The sequence below is a fragment of the Nannospalax galili genome, unplaced genomic scaffold, assembly GCF_000622305.1.
Source record: "Nannospalax galili isolate Female #2095 unplaced genomic scaffold, S.galili_v1.0 scaffold154, whole genome shotgun sequence".
Taxonomy (NCBI): Eukaryota; Metazoa; Chordata; class Mammalia; order Rodentia; family Spalacidae; genus Nannospalax; species Nannospalax galili.
In genome coordinates, this window is record NW_008335281.1 from 1,480,254 (window position 1) to 1,503,956 (window position 23,703).

The 23,703-nt window shown below is 37.5% G+C and overlaps 1 protein-coding gene across 2 annotated transcripts in view; it reads right to left on the minus strand.

The window, feature by feature from the left end:
* Positions 1–6,116: 6,116 nt before the first annotated feature.
* The window catches only part of Pex3 (peroxisomal biogenesis factor 3), a 30,508-nt gene continuing 12,921 nt past the window's right edge, over positions 6,117–23,703 (minus strand). Inside the window, exons 3-11 of one of the 2 annotated variants that reach the window (XM_008829820.3) lie at positions 17,816–17,859; positions 16,326–16,450; positions 15,958–16,024; positions 15,788–15,842; positions 14,828–14,996; positions 11,904–11,974; positions 11,054–11,176; positions 7,811–7,907; positions 6,117–6,965 (exon numbers count right to left, since the gene is read on the minus strand). In XM_008829820.3, the coding sequence (XP_008828042.1) occupies positions 6,882–6,965; positions 7,811–7,907; positions 11,054–11,176; positions 11,904–11,974; positions 14,828–14,996; positions 15,788–15,842; positions 15,958–16,024; positions 16,326–16,450; positions 17,816–17,859 (835 nt within the window). In that variant the 3' untranslated portion in view covers positions 6,117–6,881. The remainder of the gene's footprint in view (positions 6,966–7,810; positions 7,908–11,053; positions 11,177–11,903; positions 11,975–14,827; positions 14,997–15,787; positions 15,843–15,957; positions 16,025–16,325; positions 16,451–17,815; positions 17,860–23,703) is intronic. The other variant, XM_008829818.3, reaches the window with a different exon arrangement.

Genomic DNA, 23,703 nt, shown 5'->3' on the forward strand with positions numbered 1-23,703 from the left:
TGAGAGCACTGCATGCACAACATGCACTTAAATACATGCAAGCACAACACACACATTTAAAAAACTGAGAATGAAAGCGGAAAAGAAATGTTTAAGCAAATTAGATACAGGCTTGTTGAGTAGCTGGATTAGTTACTTTTTTCCTTGCTGTGACAAAATCCCTGACAGAAGCAACTTAAGGATTTAAGAGTTTATTTTGCCTCATAGTTTGAGGGTACAGTCCATCATGGTGGTAGGAATATGAAGCAGCTGGTCACAATGGGTCTGCAGTCAGGAGAGTGATGAATGAATGTGTTCTACTAGCTTTTTCCTTTTTATTCGGTCCAGGACTCGGGCTATGGAATGGTGCCACCCACATTCAGAGTAAGTCTTCACACCTTAGTTGAACCTCTCTGGGAATGTGCTAACAGGTATGTCTCCTAGGTGCCTCCAAATCCAGTGAGGGTGGCAATGAAAATTAACCATCACAATATGCTCTTTGTCACCTTGACACACAGACACATTAATCCTAACTTTCTATCCCCCTAGGCTCACCGTCATCTCATAATACAAAATGCATGCAGTCTAACTCTTTAGAAGTCTCCACAGTCTTAATGGTTTCAACACTGTTCCAAAGTCCAAAGCTGAAATGAAAGTCTCCAAGACAATGTTGTTTAACTATGAACCCTTAAATAATAAAAAGAAAAGTCACAAACTTTCAACATACAATGACAGGGTAAACATTCTCATTCCCAATGGGAGAATGGGGACATAACAAGGAAAGATTATGTCAGAGCCAGACTAGAACTCAGCAAATCAAACACCAAACTCTGAAACTCCATATTCTACATCTGAGGCTTATAGTGTCATCATCTGGGCCCCAACAGCCTTGGGTAGCCCTACTCCTTGAGTTTTATCACCTGTACATGCACCCTCTCTCTTGGGCTGGCTCCACTCTGAGCTTGCAGCTTTCCTTAGTGGATGTCCTATGATCCTGGCATCTCCAACATCCTGGGACCTTCATTAGAAGACTTTATTTTTTTCAGCTTTAAGCAATGAGCATTTTAGTGTCTTTTTGCAGGAAATCCTACCCTGCCACTCATTGCCTGGTCCCCCATTGGCTTTCTGGAACCTTGGTGCAAGCCTCCATGGCCCCCCAACTCTTGCATTTTGTATGCCTGCAAGACCTTGTGAATGATGCTGCCAAGTTCTGCTATCTGCTCTAGATGTAGCCTGGCTCTCCTCTGCCAGGGCTGTAGTGGCTTCTGTGTACCTTGATGGCTTAACCAAGGGAAGCACTTCTACAGGTAGTTGTTTTGATTAGAGAGCCCCTTTGGTATCATTCTAAGTTCAGGCTTACTTTTCAAGTGAATTTGCATTTTCTCATGTTGGAGCCTTTGATGGGTGGGGTCTTGCTCTTAGGGAACCATTATTCTTGTCAGTGCAGAGTGAGGTTTCTCCTTAATGATACACCTACTTCTTCAGACCTGCCTTGTTTGAAGTTTTAAACTCCCACTCCTTTCCTTACCAAACTGCATATTTTTTTTTTGTATCTTTATGCCCTCTCTGTCAAGAGTGGTAAGCAATAACCATGCCACAGACTGAATATGATGTCTTCAAATTTACTTTGCCAAATACTTAGTCCATTACCTCTGAATTCAGCTTCACTTGTTTTCAAGACAGGCAGAAAGCAGCAAAATTGTTTTTGTTTTACCATAATGTAAAATGAATGGCTCCCAATCCAGTTCTCAGAAGTCCTTATTCCTCCCTGAAAGCTCAAGTCAGGACTTCTGTCTACATTAGTGTGGTGGTTTGAATGAGAAATGTTCCCTCGAGGCTCAAATATCTGAATATTTTGCTCCCAAATGGTGGCACTGCTTGGGCAGGTTATGGAAACATTGGGAGGTGTGGCTTTGTTAGAGGAAGTATGTCACTGGGGTGGGCTTTGAGTGTTTATAGCCCCATCTCACTTCCAGTTCACTCTCTCCTTTCTGTTTGTGGATAAAGATGTGATTGTTCTGATTCCTTCTCCTGCCATTATGCTTCAACCTGCTGTCTTTTTGGACTCTTTTGGGATAAAACAAACACTTCCCTTTGCTTTGGGTTATGGTGTTTTATCACAGCAACAGAAAAATAACTAACACAATTTGTCCTGACATTCTGTTTTTTTGAACTCCCACCAGATTGGCTCATTAAGCTCTGCTTATATATGACCTGTATCTAGGACTTCTTTAGTCCAAAGCTTCAAATTCTTCTACATACTTCCTGTAAACCAGCTCCAAAGCCCTATAAACTACAAGGTCAGGTTAATCACAATGGAGGCCCTACTTCTGTATTACTTTTTGTCTTGATGTGACAAAATACCTAACAAAGGCAACTTTAAAGGAATAATTCATTTTGCCTCAGTTTATAGGTACAGTCCATCATGGTGGGGAAAGCATGGTAGCAGGAGCATGAGGCAGCTGGTCACAGTGAGTCTGAAGTCAGGAAGCAGAAATATGAATGCTGGTGCACCCATTTGTTCCCCCCTTTTTACTCAATTTGGAATTCCAGCCCATGGAATGGTGTCACCCACATTCAGGGTAAGTCTTCTCAGTGTAGTTAAACCCTGGAAATGCCTTCACAGATATGACCTAAGATATGTCTCCTTGGCGGTTCCAGTTGACAATGAAAATTAACCATCACAGTACCAATGCTAAAGCTACATGATAAAACATATTCAAGTCTTCAGGGGGGCTAAGACACATTGCCAACAACTGGATTACACAAAAAAGTGTGAGACCCCAAGTTCAAACTCATTTAGGGCATACACTGCTTACATGTGAAATTTACTATAGTTGATAAATATTCAAAATCACTAAAACAAATTAGTAAAATAATCTGTGATTTAGGAGGAAAGTAGTAAGGATAATTAAAAATCAGACTTTAAAAAAGATTTACTGATGTGGCATGTGTCTTGTGTGGGGGGTGCCCTTGGAGTTCAGAAAAGGTAAGCTGGATAGGCAGGCTTTGACAACATGGGTGCTAGAGACCAAACTCCTGTCTTAAGAGGGTGACTATAGTGGCTTGAATGACAATGTCTTAGAAGGTGCAGCCTTCCTGGAGGAAGCATACCACTTGGGGTGGGCTTTGAGAGTTCTTAAGCCTTACTGGATTTCAAGTTGCTGCTCTCTGATTCCTGTGCCTGCCTGAAGATGTGAGTGCTTTGCTCTCTGCTCCTGCTCCAGCCACCTCTGCCACTATGCCTCCCCACCATGATGGACACTAATCCCTCTGGAACCTGGAACTGTAAGCTCAAATAAACTCTTCTTCCTGTAAGTTTCCTTAATCATGGTGTTTCATCACAGCAACAGAAAAGTAACTAATACAGTGACTTTAACAGTTGAACTACCTCTCTAGCCCCTAAATCAGGCTTTTAATTACCTATTTAAGACAACAGGGTTTGTTCTTCAACCAACTAGTCTTTTTCCTAGAGTGAATAAAAGGTACAAAGTTGCCTTGTTTGAATTTTAGGTTTTGATTATTCTGTCTAAATAATTAAAGTCAAACCAAACTAGATCACTGGATTGAATAATATAGACACTGATGTTGATTTTAGCATTCCCAATATGGCTATAAATAATAAGACTTTTTTCTCATTTTTTTACAAACATTGAAGCAACACAATTGCTCTAAAAGGTTAGGCTATTCAAATAAGTCTGAATCAGGAAAACTTCATTTTGCTTTTGTTAAGTGAAAACCACAACTAGATAGGAATCTGCTCCCCTAATTTCCAAACAAAGTAAATGCTCATATCAGTTTTATGCACACAATAACACATGAAGTTTTGAGGAGGAAAAAAGGAGAGGCAATTTAAGTAATGTCAATTTGGCTAATTTATTAATTAGCTGACGCTTATTTCCTTGCTAAAGACACTAATGTCTAGGACAAACTAAGGTTTTTAGTACTGGGCACACCCTACATTTTCATTCCTGTGGCAATTATGTATGTACAAAAATTTAGTTAGGTAACTGTAGTGGGCTGAATATGTCTATTTGGAATCTCCAAAATGTGAATTTGGAAATAAAGTCTTTATTGATACACTATTTTGAGACCAGCTGATGTTTGATGGGGAGAGGGGTAGTGGACCCTGAATTTAATTAGAGTATCCATAACCCTAGAAAAAGACCTAGACACATACATAATTAGGGTTCTGTTACTACAAGGAATGCCTGATGCCTCCAGAACCTGAGGGCAAAGAGCAGAAGGATTTCTCTAGAGCCTGCAGAGGGAGCAAGGGCCTGGGACACCTTGGTTTTAGATTTCATACCAGCAGCTAGAGAACAGATTTCTGATGCTTTGAGCAATCCAGTTAATGGTAATTTGTTACAGCAGCCCCAGGAGACTAAACAATTACCAAACTGATTATGCCAGTTGAACACTTTATTATGAGAAGATGATGACTTGTGAAGAGCTTTAGTTTCCTTGACAGCTATGTTGAATACTGTGGAATGACTATATAAAGTATGCTGCCTTTAAACGTTATGAATAAAACCTATTGGTTTAATGTGGGTAAAACAGGACTAACAGACTGGGGAAATATAATAAAAATCTGTAAGAATTTTGCACCTCTGGTTCATGCTTTGTTATGAAATGCATGTGATTTGAGAGGCAACCTAGAACACAACATATCTTATCAGCAGACGTACAGTGGAAGAATCTATGTAACTAAACTAACCACTACCAGGAGCACAGTGAATGCAAACTGAAGTTAGAAAAGGCCTGGCTCCTATGGGAAATTATTTGCTAAAAAAGAATATACTTTAAAGTTAAAATGTCTAAGGATATATATTTACAATAACCTGTTTTAAGTCACTTTCTAGGTTACCAAACTGTTTTAGATAAGGGGGCTCTAGTGCTACTAGAAGGCAAATTAGTGATACATACTGTCAATCAACATTAAACAGGGTTTTACCCTCGCTATCCCCTTGATGGCTGACTCCAAAGGTGCCAGTGATTCCAGGGAATAATTTTCAGCTGATCAAATTTTCTCTTGACAAAGTCATAGCTGTTCAATCTCAACATTTCCCTGCTTGAAATCCTGGGTGAATACTGCTGAAGAGATGCATTCCTTATTCCGCACACACATACCCTTATGTCCCAAAATGCAATTTCTTCATTTACTCAATTAGAAATGATAATACTGGGCCTAGTGGTTAAGAGCACTTGCTGCTCTTCTGGAGGACTGGAGTTCAATTCCTACCACTCTCATCAGGCAGTTCACAACCACCTGTAACTCAGCTGCAGTGGATCAGAAACCCTCTTCCAGCCTCACTGGGCACCTGCGCGCGCGCGCGCGCGCACACACACACACACACACACACACACACACACACACACGCACGCACACACCAGCAAAATAAAAATAAATCTTTAAAAGATCAGTATCATTATATCCTATGAAATTTAAAAAATAAGTTGTGTCCTCTCTGTCACTTTGATGCATGCCTGTTGCTGAACCTGACCAAGCCTTAGAAAGTTCTTCAGAGTTCGGAGTTCATTTTCTACCTTCTACTTAGCTGTGTTATGTTGGAGGGACACAAAATGATGTACTAGAAATAAAACAACTATGACTAAAAGTGTATCTACTCTGCTGCTAAGCATGACTCAGGTAGTTCTGCCCTAATTGCTCTTCTTTTTTTAAAAAATATTTTATTTATTATTTTATGTGTATGAGCGTATTGCCTGCATGTATGTGAGTGCACCCGTGTCGTGCAATACTGCGGAGGTCAGAAGAGGGCTTTGGATTCCCCTAGAACTGGAGTTAAGGATGAGTTGTAGCCTCCATGTGGGTCCTGGGAATCGAACCTGGGTCCTCTGCAAAAGCAGTCAGTGCTCTTAACCACTGAGCCATCTCTCCAGCCCCCTAACCGCTCTTCTAAATGAAGAACTGTAGCTATGCCAGAGAAAATGATTTACGTCTATTTACTTTTTTTCTAAAAGAAAATAAAAAGAAAAAAGTTAGAAGCAAGCACCAAATATATTATCAGTTAAAATGAAACTTAAAAACTAGCATGCTCTCTTTTCTAATAAATAGCAAGAATACTAAGGGGCAAACAAATAATGGCTGAACAGTAGTAACTAAACAAAAACTATATTTTATTAAAATAGTTTATTGCAACAAGATATTGTACTCAAAATCAATACAAAGTTATTAAAATTATTTACATACAAATGAATAAAACTCTTTCATTATTAATGGGTGTGAGCACCAACACAACTGCAGACCAATAAGCAACTTTCTCCGGCTTGTTAACAAAACTTAGAAAATACTGCAAAGAAATAGCCAAGAAAAAGATAGCAAAGAAAAATATAGCCAATCATAGGTACTAAAAGTCACTGATTTCTAAAGGAAAAGTGCTCTGTCATTATGGGACAATGATGTGTTCCTTCAAAGGGTGGCTGGTGAGATGTCTGACTTGCTCTTGCTTATGACAAAGTCTAGGAAACCTCATGATTAGTTAAATGATGTATTTTCAAAGCTTACACATCCTAGATCTATTTCTCAAAGAGACTCTCCCTCATTATTGGTCAAGGTACACTGCAATTCATACTACACATATTTTTTTAAAGTATCTATAATAGTCTGTTTGGACCAGAGATCCATGATGTAAAAACTATAAACAATTCTGACATTTATACTGTGTGTACTAGTTTAGGTATGCCAGTCAAAAATGATCTGTTGATGAATTAAAAAAATTAAGATGCCAAATAAATCTACTTCATTATGAACTGAAGACTTTGCTTAAGAATATATTTTTATTAGGCATTTTGGTAGCAAATTGTCATTCTAGGTATAGATGATTTTATGCATACTTTTTATGCAGATGAATCCCACTGTAGGTTTTCTTGAAGGAAAACAATCATTTCTCCAGTTGCTGAGGGGTACTAAAAGCTTCGTAGACGTTAGCAGCAAAGTCTTTCACTTGCTCCATCATCAACAGATCCTAGTGAAGATGAAAGTACATTATAGTTTATAAAAGGTACAGGGCATGTGAAATCCATTTTTACAAATCAATGAATTTGGCTCTAAGAAACTGTTTAAGGAAGGGGATTTTTTTCTTGTAATAAATCCCAGAAAACATTTACTTGTTTAGTTTCTTATTTCAAGAAAATCTAACACATGATTTGTGAAATATATACGCACTCTATTCACATTTAGGCTTTCGAGCACTGTCCATTACTGCAGCAGTTTGTTACTGAAACATATTGGAGCACATTTTTTAAACTCATAACACAGTCCCCAAATTTGCGAATGACAAAAAAAATGTAGATTCTAAGTTATTCTTTTAATGGCATGCTTTCCTAAATGCATTCCAAAGGGAAAAAATGGAATAGTAAATAGTCCAGTGAAAAGTTTGTCACTCCCTGCTTATGTAGCTTTCAGTGAACAGACTACTGATGCACTGTTAACAGCTGTATTTTATTAATTACTTTTATTAATTACTAAAATGCTTTACTTCTCCACAAAAATGTTTTAGTTTCTCTCAAACTGAGAGAAACTGGATTATTAATATAAAACATAATACTAAATAATTTCTGCTGACCCCTAGGATGTGTATGAACTACAGCGCAGTCTACCTGGTGTTAACTATAACATGGAAAGGGTATCCTAAGCCTGTAAATTTGCCATCAAGCCTCATTGCTCTCATGGGCATGCTACCACACTCTAAATACGGTTGCAAGTTTTGTTTTTAAACAATTATCATAGCAGGGAATGTAATTTTGTATTGGACACATGACCACTGCGCAAACATAGCTAGCTTTCAGTAAGATTTCCAAGCTTTCTTACCTGAACAAAATGACTAGGTGTTTCACTGCACACTGAATGGATCTGTCCATTTACTATTGGAATTATCTTAGCTAAAGGCAGGCTGACACTGGAAAGACTGAGAAAAAATCATTACAGTAGTTATTTTCTGAAGTCAACTTACAGGCATTTAACATTTCTTAAAAGAATACACAAGTTATTGAAGAATACTTGCCGAAATGTGTTAATATGTTAATAGAAAATCCAAATATAACTTTACCATCTAGAAATAACAACTAATTGATCTCATGGATATTTTCTTCTGGACTTTTTTATATTTTTATGTTTTTTAGTTTTTTACCTTAAAACTCTCTCAAGCATAGTCTTGCTTCTTTTCAATGTTTTAAATGCTTTCCCATCTCTTTACAAGCTCTAAGTTTTTGTCAGTTATTTCTAGTGCTCAGCTGGCATCCATGCTGTAGTTGTCAGTGTTTGTCAGCAACGCTGTATGAGGGACATTCAAGTTCCTCCTAAGTTTTCTTAATACAAGTAACAATGTATAAACATGGAATTACTGGTCAAAGGGAACAAATGTTTTAGGTTTGTAATCTACACCACCAAATGCCCTGCTTTCTTTCTGGTGTGTGGGAGTTCCTGTGCCATCACGCCTTCTTTCTACATCACATGCTGTGCTCCTTGTAGCTGGAGCTACAGGGAGACCTTGTCTCAAAAAGAGCAAAAAAAAAAAAAAAAAAAAAAATGCAGTCTTCAATTTTTATTTCTGTTAATTCTAGTCTCTTTTTCTGTCCAGATTGCCTTTTTTTTTTTTTTAAATCACTTATCAGGTTTGATAACAAAACTGTCCTTTAGTCTCCAGTCGGGTTTTGATAGTATTTTGGCTATATTTATAGACTAATTTTAGGAGAGGCATGTTACCCTTTTCAGCTGACTCTGCAGAGTTTCTAAGTATAAAGTCATGTCACTGTCTTACAATGTTTTTTCTTTCCCTTTAAAAAACTGATTTCAAGCAAGGTGTGGTGGCTTTAGTCCCAGCACTTGGAAGGTGGAGGCAGATCTTTGTGAGATGGAGGCCAGGTCTACATGCAAGTTCCAGGCCAGCTGGGGCTACAGGAAGATCCTGTCTCAAAAAGACCAAAAACAAAAAACAACTAATCCCATTTAAAAGGTAGTATGTACTTACCTTTAAAAAAAAATCAAGAGTGAATTAGCACTTTGTTAGTTTCTATCTTAAAGATAAATATAGAAAAATTCAGGCTAGAGAGATGGCTTGACAGTTAGGAGCACTCTGCTCTTGTAGAGGGACCCTGGTTCAGTTTCCAGCACCCACATGGCTGCTAACAACCAGTAACTCCCATTCCCAGGGCTCTGACGCCCTCTTCTAGCCTCTGTGGGTATTGCATGTACATGGTGCACTTATATACTTGGAGGCAAAACACTTACACATAAAATAAATCAACCAAAAAAATTTTTTAAAAGAAAAATTCAATGGTACCCCTGAAACTGATCTTCAAACTTGGTAATTTTTCAGTCTTATTACACTCATGAGAACAAGTAAAAGAAAGATGCTGAATAAACATACTAACACAGATGATCTTTATGCTGCTTCTGATTTAATAGGAATCAAACTGATGTTTTACCAATAAGTATATGTTTTTATTTCAAAATTTTAATTATATAAAATGCTGTTTATTGTAGAAGATTTTAATAACAGATGTCTTAATTGCATGCCTTTTTAGCAACACTGAAGATAATTTTTTCGTTAACGTTTTATTACATTTTTATTTATTGTGTGTGTGTGTGTGTGGTGGAGGTCAGAAGACAACTTGCAAGAATCAGTTCTCTCCTTACACTATGTGGGTCTCAGAGATCGACTCGTATTAGCAGGCTTGGCAGCAGGTGCTTTTACCCTCTGAGCCATCTTGCTGGCCCTGTTCTGTTAACTTATTAATGTTATACTTTATTGAAATAGTTTTTATAATGTTTTTAACTCTCTTACATTCTTAATATGTATCTTAATTAGTTCTGATGAGGTATGATTAAAATTCTAAGCTGTAATATCAAACAGAAGTTACTGAATATTCAGTTTTCCTAGATTTTAGACTTCAAATTATTTAAAAATTTTTTTGTATATCTTAGTTCATCACTTGGAAAGTGAGAAAAGTGCTACCACTTGTTTCCTAAGGCTACTAAGAATCCTATAGACACACTCTGAAAACTAATACCATACTAGAACATAGAAAAAAATGCTGGATGCTATTACTATTGCTATATATTTCTGGATTTTATCATCTACATCTATCCCTCAAGCCTATACAATTTTCCATTTAGGCCCTAGCTTTTTAAAATCTATTTTTAATTCCAATACATCTAAATAGCAATGTACTTTGCATCCTTTCTAACAATTGAAATATTGTTCAGTTTTTATTACAAGTATTTATTTGTGTATGTGCATATGTGTATGGGGGGTATGTATAACTGCATGCCTGTGGAGGACAGAGGACAATTGTGGGAGTTGTTTCTCTCCATCTACGATGTGGGCCCTGGGGATTGGACTCGGGTCATCAGGCTCAGTGGCAGGTGCCTTTACTCAGTGAGCCATCTCACTGGCTTATGATTATTTTTTCTTGAATTACTATGGTGGCTAGAACTGACACACCATGTTGTGTAATGGTGATGACAGCAGGCATGAAGGAGATGCTTCTAAAAATGCTGAATATGAAGGATAGAGTTCGTTATGAAAGAGAAAAACTTAGAGATGGGACACATGTAGTGTATAAAGAAAAATGAAAGAGCGCATGGCAGTCTAAGAGGAAGCTTCAATGTAACTGAGGAAGGAAGCTCCAATTCAAAGCAGCAAGGGCAGGTTGTACAGGAAAGGGCAGACAATACACTCTATAGGAGTTCAGAAAAGGCAGATGACCCAGGGCTGATGTGGGTGTAGTATAACGTCTGGTTATTGTCATGAGCAAACCATTGAATTAATGCAGACCACTAATGGCTACACCATTCATTTTATTTTCTAAGGAATGTTTAAAAATTCAATTTTGGCTTAATAAAGGGATAGTTTTACAACTTAAGTTGGAAAAAAAATGGAAGTTTTTTTTCAATTATTATTGAATCCAGAAGGAACTTCTGCTAATGAGGAAGTAATTGGTTTAAAATGGTTTAAATTTATCATTAATGATTTCTTTTTACCTTAAAAAAAATCCAAAGCCTCACTTTTTCAGAGGGTTAGTACCATACCATTCTGATATGCCACCTTACCTATTCACGGCATTACCATGCTGCAGGTCCTGTTCAGTAGGTCGAAAGAACTCAGCCATGTTGTCTAGCAGCCGACTGAAACCTCTGTTTAAGCAGGTATTCAAAACTGTACTAAAATCTGGACTAGATAAAATAAGAAGTGCATTATGTTTTAGACTCTCAGTGGAAAAAGGAAACAAATTCAATAATTATGTGGTTACCTTTGAGAATCCTCAACATTTCTAGTTACAATCTAGTCCTAAGAGCATGAAAAACTATCTAAATTTATCATGGAGTCAAATTTTTCAAAATTATGCATAAAAATGACTTGTTTTTAAGCATAACACAATAAGACTATTCATCAATTTTCCTAGATTTTTCATATTAGAAAGCACTTTTTACAATGTATTTTGAAATACCAATACTATAAGCACACTGCTGGTGGGAATGTAAAGTAGTCCAGCCACTATGAAAATCAGTATGGAGGTTCCTCAGAAGACTGCAGGTAGACCTAACATGATTCAGCTAAACCACTCCAGGGGTTTTACCCAAAAGGCTCCAAGGCAAGGCAATGTGTCTCAGAAATACTTGCACATCAATGTTTACTCCAGCATTATTCACAGTGGCTAAGTTAAGCAACCAAACCTAGGTGTCCATCAACAGGGGAATGGATAAAGAAAATGTGGCATATATACTCAATGGAATTTTTATCAGCCATAAAGAATAGGTGGGAAATATTATCTAAAGGGTGGGAACTGATGAAACATTCAATTTTCATACAATATCATATTGAACATGCTGCTCTAGAAACACTAGAGAATGGTCTTATATACATCAAAAATACAAATACATTTCCATGTGGTCTACATACCTTTCTAACATGTCTCTTGTCTCATTGAGAAGTTTAATGGTGATAATGTCTCTGGGAGAAAGCCCGCAGGCCTGCAAAATTAAACTTCCATACTTAAAGGTTTCAAATATGACCACCAGGTCATAAACAAATTAATCACATTCAGAAACACAAGAGTCTGAAGGTCTATGTTCTATCAATAATCAAAAGTACCAAATTCAAAAAAGGTTTATGAACACAGATAAGTAGTATTTAAAACTTGAACCGAAGTGCATTTTGTAGTCTTTGTGTATTTGGTCCTTTTTGGATGTTTCTGGCATCTACAGATAAAAGAAAAACACTAGACATTACGAATGTAGAGGATGGGGAGCTGGCTCAGTGGGCAGGGCAAGCACGAGGACCTGAGTTTGAATTCCCAGGACTCATATAGAAATCCAGGCATGGCTGCATGTGCCTATAACACCCTAGCATTGGGGGGGGGGGGGCACAACAGCTGGCTCTAAGAGCTTGCTGCCCAGCCAGTCCACACAAAATGGTGAGCTTCCAGTTCAGTGAGAGATCCCATCTCAGGGCAATAAGGCAGACAGCCACAGAAAGACATCTGCTCTGGCCTCCATATGCATGTGCATAGGTGAATGCATCACACACATATACTATACATACAGAAAAAAGAGGACTGTTTTTTTTTCTTGTACTATCAAGAAATTTTACCAGGATATGTGTGTGTCTTTTCTTTTCTTTTTCTTTTTAACACCAATCTAGTGTGAAGCTCTGTGTCCTGTGTCCTTTGAATGTAAAGAGTTCAATTCAGCATGACTTGGGTCGTCATTCCTCTCATTTGTTTTGCCGTGTTCTACTGTTGAAGTCTAAAATTTGGATATTGTTTTTTGGTTTTTTTTTTTTTTTTTGGTCTTTTTGAGACAGGGTCTCCCTGCAGCCCCAGCTGTCCTGGATTCACTATGGAGACCAAGCTGGCCTAGAACTCAGAGATCCGCCTACCTCTGCCTCCCGCGTACTGGGATTAAAGGCGTGTGCCACCACACCCGGCCTGGATATTGTTTTATAGTGCTAGAAAGCTTAATTCTCTTGTTTCCATGAGATCCTATTTTGTAAATACTTTTTTGCTGATTTTTTCATTAACCTCTCTCCTGTTTTTTGAGACAAGGCTCCAAGCTGTTCTATCTAAGTAGACCAGGACAGCCTAGAACTGGTGATGCTCCTGCCTCAGTTTCCTGAGTATATGACCATGCCTGGCTCTTTCATTGAGTCTGCCCCACCTGTCCTCTTTGTTTTTAGTTTAGTTTTCATCCTTCAAGTCACAAGACTCCCTTTAATGGATTGCAACTTTCCTTTCTTTTCTTCTCCATCTCCCCGGCTACTCATGAACATAGTGTCTCTCAGCACCTGAAGAGCACATCTTTGGAGTCCCTAGGGGAGAGAAAACCTCAGGCAATGAGAATGAGTCCTCCAGTCTACAAGGCCTCCATGCTAGAAACCACTTTGTTCAAGACTTCTCCAAGTTGTTAAGTGAGAGCTATTTTCCGATGGCATAAAATGGGTTCAATCTAGCTAATAACTATAAAAAAAAAAATCTATGGGTGTTTTGCCTGCATGAATATAAGTGCACCACACATGTCTGGTACAGAGACCAGAGGAGGCATCAGATCTCCTCAAACTTGAGTTAAGGATGGGTGTTAGCTGCCATGTGGGTGCTAGGAACTAAAGCTGGGTCCCCTGCAAGAACTCTTAACCTCTGAGCCATCTCTCCAGTCCCCAAACCTACTAATTTAAAAATGAGTTATATCACCCGCAATCTTTGGCTTTTTCACTGTTCTTAACAACAGCTATAACTCCTGTTCAGGACACAGCAGGACACAGGAACATAGGAGCTGCTAACTATCAGATAAGACCTAGTTTGTCACTCAGTTGGTGACTGTAACTTCCTTCAGGTCATTGCCCTACTATCACTCTTTTTTTTCTTTAAAGATCTGATTTTTAATTATCTGCACGTACGTATGTGTGTGTGTGTGTGTGTGTGTGTGTGTGTGTGTGTGTGTGTGTGATGTACATGAGAGTATAGGTGCCAGTGGAGGCCAGAAGAGGGCCTAAGATCCCCTGGAGCTGGAGTTACAGGCAGTTGTGAACCACCTGGTGTGGGTGCTGGGAAATGAACTTGGGTCCTCTACAAGAATAATATTGCTCACAACTGCTGAGCCACTTCTCTACCCAAAACCATTACTCATTTTTTAAAAAACATTTTATTATTTTTATTGTTTTATGTGTATGAGTGTATTGCCTGCATGTATGTGAGTGCACCTGTGTTGTGCAATGCCGCGGAGGTCAGAAGAGGGCTTCGGATTCCCCTGGAACTGGAGTTAAGGATGGTTCACAGCTGCTACATGGGTGCTGGGAATCGAACCTGGGTCCTCTGCAAGAGTAGTCAAGTGCTCTTAACTGCTGAGCCATCTCTCCAGCCCCCCATTATTCATTTTTCAAAAGCAAATTTGAAAGTAGTACTGGTCTCATTCAAATTTAATTCTACAAACTGAAGTTTAGACTTAACTTGAGGCATAAAGCTCTTCACGATTTTGTCCCCATATGATTTTCCTCTGGGTTCTGTTATTTGATCTTATAATAAACATCTCTCTCCACACTAACTGAACTGGTCTCCAGGGTTTCCCAAGTGTAATAAACACATCTTCTCCTTTTACAGCCATAGCATACACCATGGCGTCTATACCTAAATATGACTCAATACAAATTCGCCAAGTGTCCAAAAATATAAAAGATACTATAAGTCATATTTGCTGTTTTTCTAAACTAACAAGGTTTTATTTAAATTATTGAAATACGTGCCTTTCAATCACTTTTCAAGCCACTTGGAAATCGAAACTTCAAAAGAGAGCACCGTCTCAGAAAACACAGAATGGTTATGAGTTAAGCACCTGAGCTGCTAATGGCGTCTCTTCATCTGGCATCATGTAATGGCACAACAAAGACTTGGATTCCTCTTTATTAATCCACGAAGAAGACTTATGCTGCTCAACAAGAATTCTGATTTCTTTTAGTTTTTGTTCCAAGTCCAAAAGGGACAAAGAATGTTTAAGAGAGACACTGGGAACAGAGAAAAGAGAATCAGATAAACTGAATCCATGAGCACCCTTGCACAGCCCTCCTTCCTTTGCAGGCTCTTATATGAAGTCTGGTTTCATCTAGTCAAAGCTGAGACTGCTGAACTACGCTGGATCAGAAGATGGGCTGCCAGTGAAGGCCATTGTTTCAGAGTCACAAAACAAACCTTTCATGTAGATTTCACAAGACATTTGAAACCATAATTACAGACATTATTAGTATAAGTGGGAGCTAGCCAGATTTTTAAAAGGTTTTTTTTTTAATCTCATAACTCAAACACTTAGTTTGTTTGGAAATCAGTCAATCAATAAACAAATATGAAAAATGTCCCCCTAGCTTCAAAAGATTGATACTGATGAAGGGATTCTATAATGAATACTCAGGTCAGGGTTGGTGTCTATATTAGTTTATAAAGCAGGTCGTAAGTTATTATTTGTTAATTAACCCACTTCACCAGAAAAATTCCATTTTCTAGTTCCTCTTTCTTTACAGTATTGGAGATTGAACCTAAGGCTTCACACTGCAAAAGAGCAAATGCTCTTCCACTGAGCTTCCAGTCACCCCTCTCTTCACTTGTTTATAAATTTGCAGACAGAGTCACACTGAAGTGTCTAGTCTGGCCTTGAACCTGATCTAGAGGCCAGGCAGCCCTTGAACTTGGAATCCTCCTGCGTCAGACTCCGGGGTAACTGAGATGATAGGCCCATGCCACCATGCTCAGTAATTTTCCTTTTATTCAGGAAGTCAGAAAAATCAAAGAAAAATGAGCTTACCTTCCTAAAATCTTCTGCACAGCTTGTTTAATGACAGTAACCAATTCTGTCAGGCCTATTAAAGGAAAAACAAATTTAAAGGAAGAAAAAAAAGCTTTGTTCACTTAAAACATTTGTCAATAGTATAAATAAATGAATTTAAGTATACAGGTTGCAAATTAGTCTCTTACCATCTCCAAGAAGGTGTTGTATACTTGATAAATATTGCTGTTGTACATCTGGGGGAGCAAGAACTGTCTGTACAAAATAGAAATGAGGTTAAATTAAGTTTTATTAGTAAATAGAATATTTTCAGTACAATTTAGGCTGAAATTTTCAGAATTGGGAATAACAGGAATAAATAACATACCAAAAAAGTCCACTTTCAAAATACAAAAAAAAATAATCATAATGCTACAAATTCAATCTCATGAAATATAAAGGTTCAATTTCATAGAATTGATTAACAATTGAAATTTGTATCAGAGTAAGTAATATCCAGCTAAACTTTGAACTTCTCAAAAGAAAAACCACGCACACTTAAGTTCATTAGACTTACAGTGCCATTTTTGCCAACTGTTGCATTATCCAGATAAATATAGCCACCAATTATGTTTAGCTGGACGCGCAGAAGAACCACCAGCATACAAGTACTGTACACAGCTACAACACTTCTTGTGAAACCTTTAAAAGAAAAGAAACCCTTTAGCATCATTTCTAAAACACCAACAAGTACATAAAATCATGACCCATCCCTATTATTACTTTTAAATAAGAGGACTTTAACAAATATATTTATAACTAGATTAAGTACAAAAATATACCAATTCAAAATATTTTATATTTAATATCTCCTTATAACTTGTTTAGAATCATTTAGGTGTCCCTCCCCCTTCTCCTCCCTGGCCCTTTGTTTTTAAGCAGGGTCTCACTTTGTAGCCCAGGCTGGCCTCAAACTCACGATCCTCCTGCCTGGCCTCCTGGGTCCTAGGATGGCAGGCTGGTGCCATCATGCTCAGTACTACCCACTAAATACATACTGGGTGAAGGAATGACATGGTATAAGCTGGGAAAAGAAAACAAAGGAGTTTGGGGATTCAACTCAGTGGTAGTATATGCTTGCCTGGTACGCATGACACCCTGTACCCATCTGTGGTGTGGGTGAGGGGAGGCAAGGCAAAACAAAACAAGAAACAACTGAGTTGTAGCTTGAGAACTCAGCAGTCTAGGGAGTGAGTTAAGAGAAGAGGGTTGAGCATGGAGAGACTCCACACTTCAACAACAGGTAAAGAAAACCAGTAAGGCCTAGAGGAAGGTACAGAAGGACTGGGAAAACCAGCAAAGACTAGGCCTGCCAGCGGCATAACACAGTGTTGAAGACAGAAGAGAGCAAAGGTACTGACTGCTGCCAAGAAGTGTGGCAAGTCATAACGTCCCAGTGGATTTAGAAACAAATTCCTTATAGTGTCTGTGAGGGCTGCTTGAGTAAAGATCAGGGCAAAAGCCAGGTGTAGTGTCAAAAAGTGAGTGGGAGTGAAGAATGAGACGGTAGAAATAGCTGGTCACAGGGAATGTGCTTCTGGAAGAAACATGGGACTCTAGACTAGAGAGGCTTTCTTTGTCTTCAGACATGTAAGACTAAAGCATCGTTCAGAATAAAAGAGTGGATGGCGAAACAGGGATGTGTACGGATACAAAGTTCCGAGAAAGAGACAGATATATTGGGCCAAGGAAAGTGTTTCAATTACAATTTTTATCACTAATGAAAGTTTGCTTATAATATCAAAGCAAAGTTGCTTTCTGGGTTGGAAGAAAAACTTCTTTTCAAATATAATGTTAAAGATATCAGTACCTAACATAAACAACAGTCACTACCATGATCCACTACGAACTGTCAACAAGCAGATACTGATCTACTTCCTTAGTAGTCTTTACACTGAAACCTGACTACTCAATGAGGCAGGTAAAGAGTCATTTACATACTATGGTGCTAAAGTTTCCTTTTATAAATAGCTTAAGATGTGCTGTCACACAAAACATAAGCCTTACTTATTATCTTTAGGTCCTCCCATATTTCTAGCTTGTTTGAAGGCCTAAAGGAAAAAAAATCAGAAAATAATAATTTGCATAAACAACAGAACTTTGAATTACATGGATCCATATTTCATTTTTAAATTAAAAATACAGAAACACTGAAGAAAAAAAGTCCACAAGATAATTTTTTTAAAAGTATTAATTTCAGGGCTAGAGAGATGGCTCAGCAGTTAAGAGTACTGGTTGCTCTTGCAGAGGACTCAGGTTTGCTTCCCAGTACCCACACGGCAGTAAACAACCATTTGTAACTCCAATTCCAAAGAATTTGATACCCTCTTTTGGCCTCCATAGGCTTGATAGCATGATGCACTAATACATGTGCAGGTAAAACACTCATACACAGAAAAATAACTGTTTAAAAAAAAAGTCTAATTCCTGGGCTGGAGAGATGGTTCAGTGGTTAAGAGCATTGGCTGCTCTTGCAGAGGACCCGGGTTCAGTTCTCAGCACCCACATGGCAGCTAACAACCATCTGTAACTCCAGTTCCAGGGGATCTGATTCCCTCTTCTGACTTCTTCGGGCAGTGCGTGACACTGGTACACTTATGTACATGCAGGCCATATACTCATACTCATAAAATAAAAATAAATAAAATATTTTTTAAAAAGTGTGATTCCAGTAGCCACTGGTAACAACTACTTTCATTGGTATGTTTCCTCTAGTCTTCTCTTTTTCTGAGCACATTCATATAAGTACTAGAAACTAATCAGAAAATCAGGAAAGTTTCTTCCTCCTGCTAATCGTTTTATATACAATCAAGTAGATCCTGTAATCCTCCAAAGGTAAGTAACACTTTTTTGTTGTTTTACAGTATCATTATTAACAGGGAATTTACATACACATATTTGACAAGCAATGGACTGAAAGTATTGCCTATTGCTGTTCAAGGTATCCACCTTTAATCACTGCAGGGCTGTAATTTAGGTTGGCTTTTGAATATTTTTGCATGAACCTACTATTCTTTAATTTCTGACAAGGAAAACTGAGTTCATCCTGTTTAAGGCTTGCTGCAGACATGAAACTACCCATTTCTCTAAGAGTTCTGGCTCCCTGTGGTGGGAAGCATTTGATAAAGAATGCTCATTGCCTCTGGGTAGGTCATTATTTCTAATCTTTTCAGTGTGCAAGGCTGGTGCTATGGCTTGGCTCACTGTACTGTTGGAGGTTGGTGTATTAAAAGCTTAGAAACCAGGATGACACTGTTGGAAGGTAGTGGAACCTTTAAGAGATGGAGTCTAGTGGGAGATCCAAGGTCATTAAAGGTATACCTCTAGGGGATTTGGGACACTGGCCCATGTGGCATTATTCTTTTCGCTTCTTGGCTGTTAGGTGACAGTTTGCTACATACACCATGCCCTGCCACTGCCATCAGAGACCCATTGCAGATCTGCCTGATCTTGAACTGAAACCTCCAAATTATGAACCAAAATAACCTGTTCTCAGGCATTTTATTATAATAGGGGAAAATGACTAATAAAGCTGGTAAATATGTATAAAGTATTTTTATGTACACGCATTTAAAGACGAAATACACCATGAGTTCATACTAGCATTTTCAATTCAAAGTTATAGTTTTTTACATAATTTCATTTATCTTACACATTTGTTTTATTTATTTATTTAATTTTTTTTGGTCTTTTTAAGACAGGGTCTCCCTGTAGCCCCAGCTGGCCTGGATTCACTATGGAGACCATGCTGGCCTCCAACTAACAGAGATCTGCCTGCCTCTGCCTTAAAGGCGTGCGCCACCACGCCTGGCTACATTTGTTTTATTTTGCCCACACTAGAAACCTGTGAAAACAAGATAATTATTCATTTATTTCATCCCTCAGTTCAAGCACAATAGTTTTAAAATAGCATTGCATGGTTCAAAAGGGGTAGAGTTTTTGCTTTTTATGTTCTGTGTGTCAGAGGGGCATATGTTCCATTAGAGATATTCAGTGGAATTTCTGTTTTAAAGTCACTTGGCATAGTTTCTGTCTTTGTACTTATACCACCAACTAGACAAACATTTAGATTCATTTATTTAGCTATAAATATTTAGATATCACTTTAAAGATTATAGTTTTATAATTATGTAAAATATTTACATAGTTATAAAGTCAACCTTGTATACTGAAAATCATGTTTCTATCCTCCTTTATTCTTTCCTTTATTAATAGATAATTAAAATATGCTTTCACATTGTACTGCATTATTTTATATAAGCAAGCAGGTATTATTCAATATATTCAATCTGCACCTTAAATAAATGCATAATTTTTATTTACTTAAAAACAATACATTCTGGAGAGTAGGCCACAGTAGTATACAGGGATTACTCATTTAAAAAAACATTTTGAGCTAGATGACACAATGGGTAAAGGTACCTGCTCCAAGCCTATTGACCTTGAGTGCAATCCCCCGGACCCACATGGTGAAAGCAGAGAAATGACTCCCTAAAGTTGTCATCTGACCTCCACACAGGTGTCCTCTCCATACAGGTTAAGTCCCCTCCAACACAAAATAAATAAATAAAATGCAATGACAATAATAAAATAAAAATAAAGTGTTTTAACTGCAGTGTAGCATTTGACTATATGCCTGTATTATTTAGATAAAATTCAGTGTTTTCCAGAGCACTTATGTGAAAGGACCTGTGTTTTTTCCTTCATTTTCAATTTGTTATAAATATTTTTGTAAAACATAATAAACATGATTTACTAATAAAGTTAAGAAATAAAGTTAAAAACCACAAAGATACACAAAATACTATTTATATAGAAAGAATATTTACAAATATTCTTTATTATAAGCTATTATTGTGATTATGGGACACACCAGCTTACCATCTCTCTCAGCCAATGAGCAGATTCTAGAGCTACAGTTACCCTTTCCCAATAGCACAGGTTCAGCAGGTATGTGGAGCAGATCCTCCTACAAGGTATTGCTGACTACTTAATCATACCTAATGTCAATGCTGAGTGCCATATTTACTCTCTCCTCCTCCTCTTTGAATTTTGGTAGTGTTGGAAGATCGAACCCAAGGCCCTGTGCATGCTAGGCAAGTAGTCTACCAGTAAGTACAATATTTATTCTGACTAAACTGAGAGCTGACCACGATTCAAAGGTGAGGTATTTTGTCTTTTTTTTTTTTTTTCTGGAGCTGAGGACCGAACTCAGGGCCTTGCGCTTGCTAGGCAAGTGCTCTACCACTGAGCTAAATCCCCAATCCCAAGTGGTGAGGGATTTTAGTACAAGTAAATCACATTGTCCTTGGAAAATTTTCAAAGTGTGAAATAAAAAAAGTGACAACTCAAATTTTAATATAGGAATTTTACTTAGTATCAGCAATCTGTAAAAGGGCAAACTGGGGTAATAGAATTGAAATTGTATTTGCTGAAATTGTATTTCAATTGGGGCAACTTTGGTGGGTGAGAACAGTGACAGCAACCAGTGAGAGCCTCTGTATTGACAATCATCATAATTAGACTCTGAGGTAGACTAGATTAAAAAATATTGACCTGAGGGTTCATGTAGCTCACTAGTAGACTACTTGCCTACCATTTATGCGTTCCTGGTTTAGACTCCAAGGCTCACAAACAATTCACACACACGCACACACACACACACACACACACACACACACACACACAGAGAGAGAGATACATATATCTGAATATGCATATATATAATGATATTTTTAAAGAAATTCTGACTTAAATGATATAGGACAGGGAAAAATGCTTTCAAGTTAATACAGGTAGGTCTTTTAGTGTCTCTGAAATGTCTGTTTGAGACCTAAGTCAACTCTTGCAGTGAGTCTCTTCTGCTCTTGGTGGTTAAGATTCTCCGCCATCGAGGCTTTACTGCCACTGTCATCTTCAATTAAAAACAGTGACGACTGTTTATGAACCTGACAAAATAAGACTATGAGATCATCTATCTCTTATCAGTTATTAACAAATTAATTTAAAAACAAAATGAATGTGCTTGAAAAGTTTATATGAAAGTTGACTGAATTCTAATACAAAGACAATCATAAAATTGTAGGCCATGTTTAATCACATTTTAATAGCTCAAGTCCTTTCTTATACACGTTTTCCATAGTGGGCATATCTTGCAGTTTGAAAAGTAGTAAATTCAAAACAAAAGAAAGAAAACTAAGATATTTAAATATAAGCAGTGAGAGAGGATAACTGAGACCCATCTTAAATGCCAAAATTTAACAAATTCTCCTCCTTGTGTACTGAATAAGATATTTTTTTAAAGTTATCCAGTTGATCTTCAAAAATCAATCTTTTAGTGTTTTTGGTTTGTTTTACCATGGCATTAACATGATTGAACTGTAATTTAGTCAGTCTATTTCTTCTTTTTGCTCTGAGTTCAATGCCTTAAACTTAAAGGAACCTTACTAGAATTTTGTGTATCTGTCTGTTTTCTGGTGCTGGAGTCTGAGTTGGGGACTTGAACATGCCAAGCATAGGCTCCACCACTGAGCTTACACCCAGGTCCTATCTGAATTACTGATAACCTTCTGAACATTTAGAACCTATGGCTTTGTAAGAACCAGGTCTGCTGAGGAGGAGGAACGCCACCAGGTTTACTGTCCGTCATTGGGCTGCTTTTTAATAAAAGTGCTGTCTACTTCATGTGCCTTGCCTCTCACAGAAGACTAAAGTTTACGGCAATTAAAATCTATTTTCTGTTCTCTACTTATGTATTTATAAGTAATTAGGTATTTATTTGACTGAGACTAATTTGTTCATAAATATCTTCTTATATAATTATTCAAAGTAATTTATAAACTAAACCTTACATCTGTAAGTAGAGGTTAAATTCAGTCTTCCTCTAAGAATGATGACAATTATGGAAGGAAATATCTCTTGTCACTGGTATTATAATCAGATAAAAGTTCTAACATGCAAGTCTATTGTTATTTTTGGAAATATTCTCTGAATAATAGAAAACATTTAAAAGAGGTATGTAGCTCAGTGGTAAAGTGCTTGCCTTGCATGTGTGAGATCCTGGGTCCAATGTAGAACATCACAAAAGAAACTAAAAGAAATTTTCAAGTTTGTTGTTTAACTTGTTTGATCACTAAGTTTCTGTTTGCAAACTGGAGATGGCACTATCTGTCTCACAGTGAATTTATGAAAGCATAAATGGGAGCATGTGTGTGCAGAAGGTACCCAGCACTGGGGTTGGTGCAGACTCTAGGAACAGTATGTCTTTCCTCCTAACTACTCGAGGTCAGATTATAAGTCAAGCCAATATTTCAGTAAGATCACATGATTAAAGATTTACTTGGTTTGCGAGATGTAACCCAGTGGTAGAGCATATGGTTGGCATGTTATGAATCCCTGGATTTGATCCCTAGCAACACACACACACACACACACACACACACACACACACACACACACGCACACACACACACCCAGTCACACAAAAGTTACTCTTCTCATCAAAGAAGCAGCCATTTGTTTCTGGAAATATTCTCAAACTAACAGAGAATTATAGAATAAAATTACATGCCATATATGAGGGCAGATATGTGGAATGCTTGTGAACTGCCATAATAATTTATTTAGTATTATATTTGTATATCATTTTGTTAGTGACATAATGTAAATTTATGTGCCCTATTACACTGTAAACGCTATGAGAAGGGCAATACTGAACATGAATTTTGTTAGTTTCACAATTCTGGTATAGAAATACATTCCATAAGCACTAAATAATTAAACTGCTGAATAATGTTAAAATGTTAAAAGATATTTATATAAAACACACACATACATATTGTTGTCCTAAGTATTTAATGAGACAGAGCTTAAGAAAATAAAATATAGATTCATAT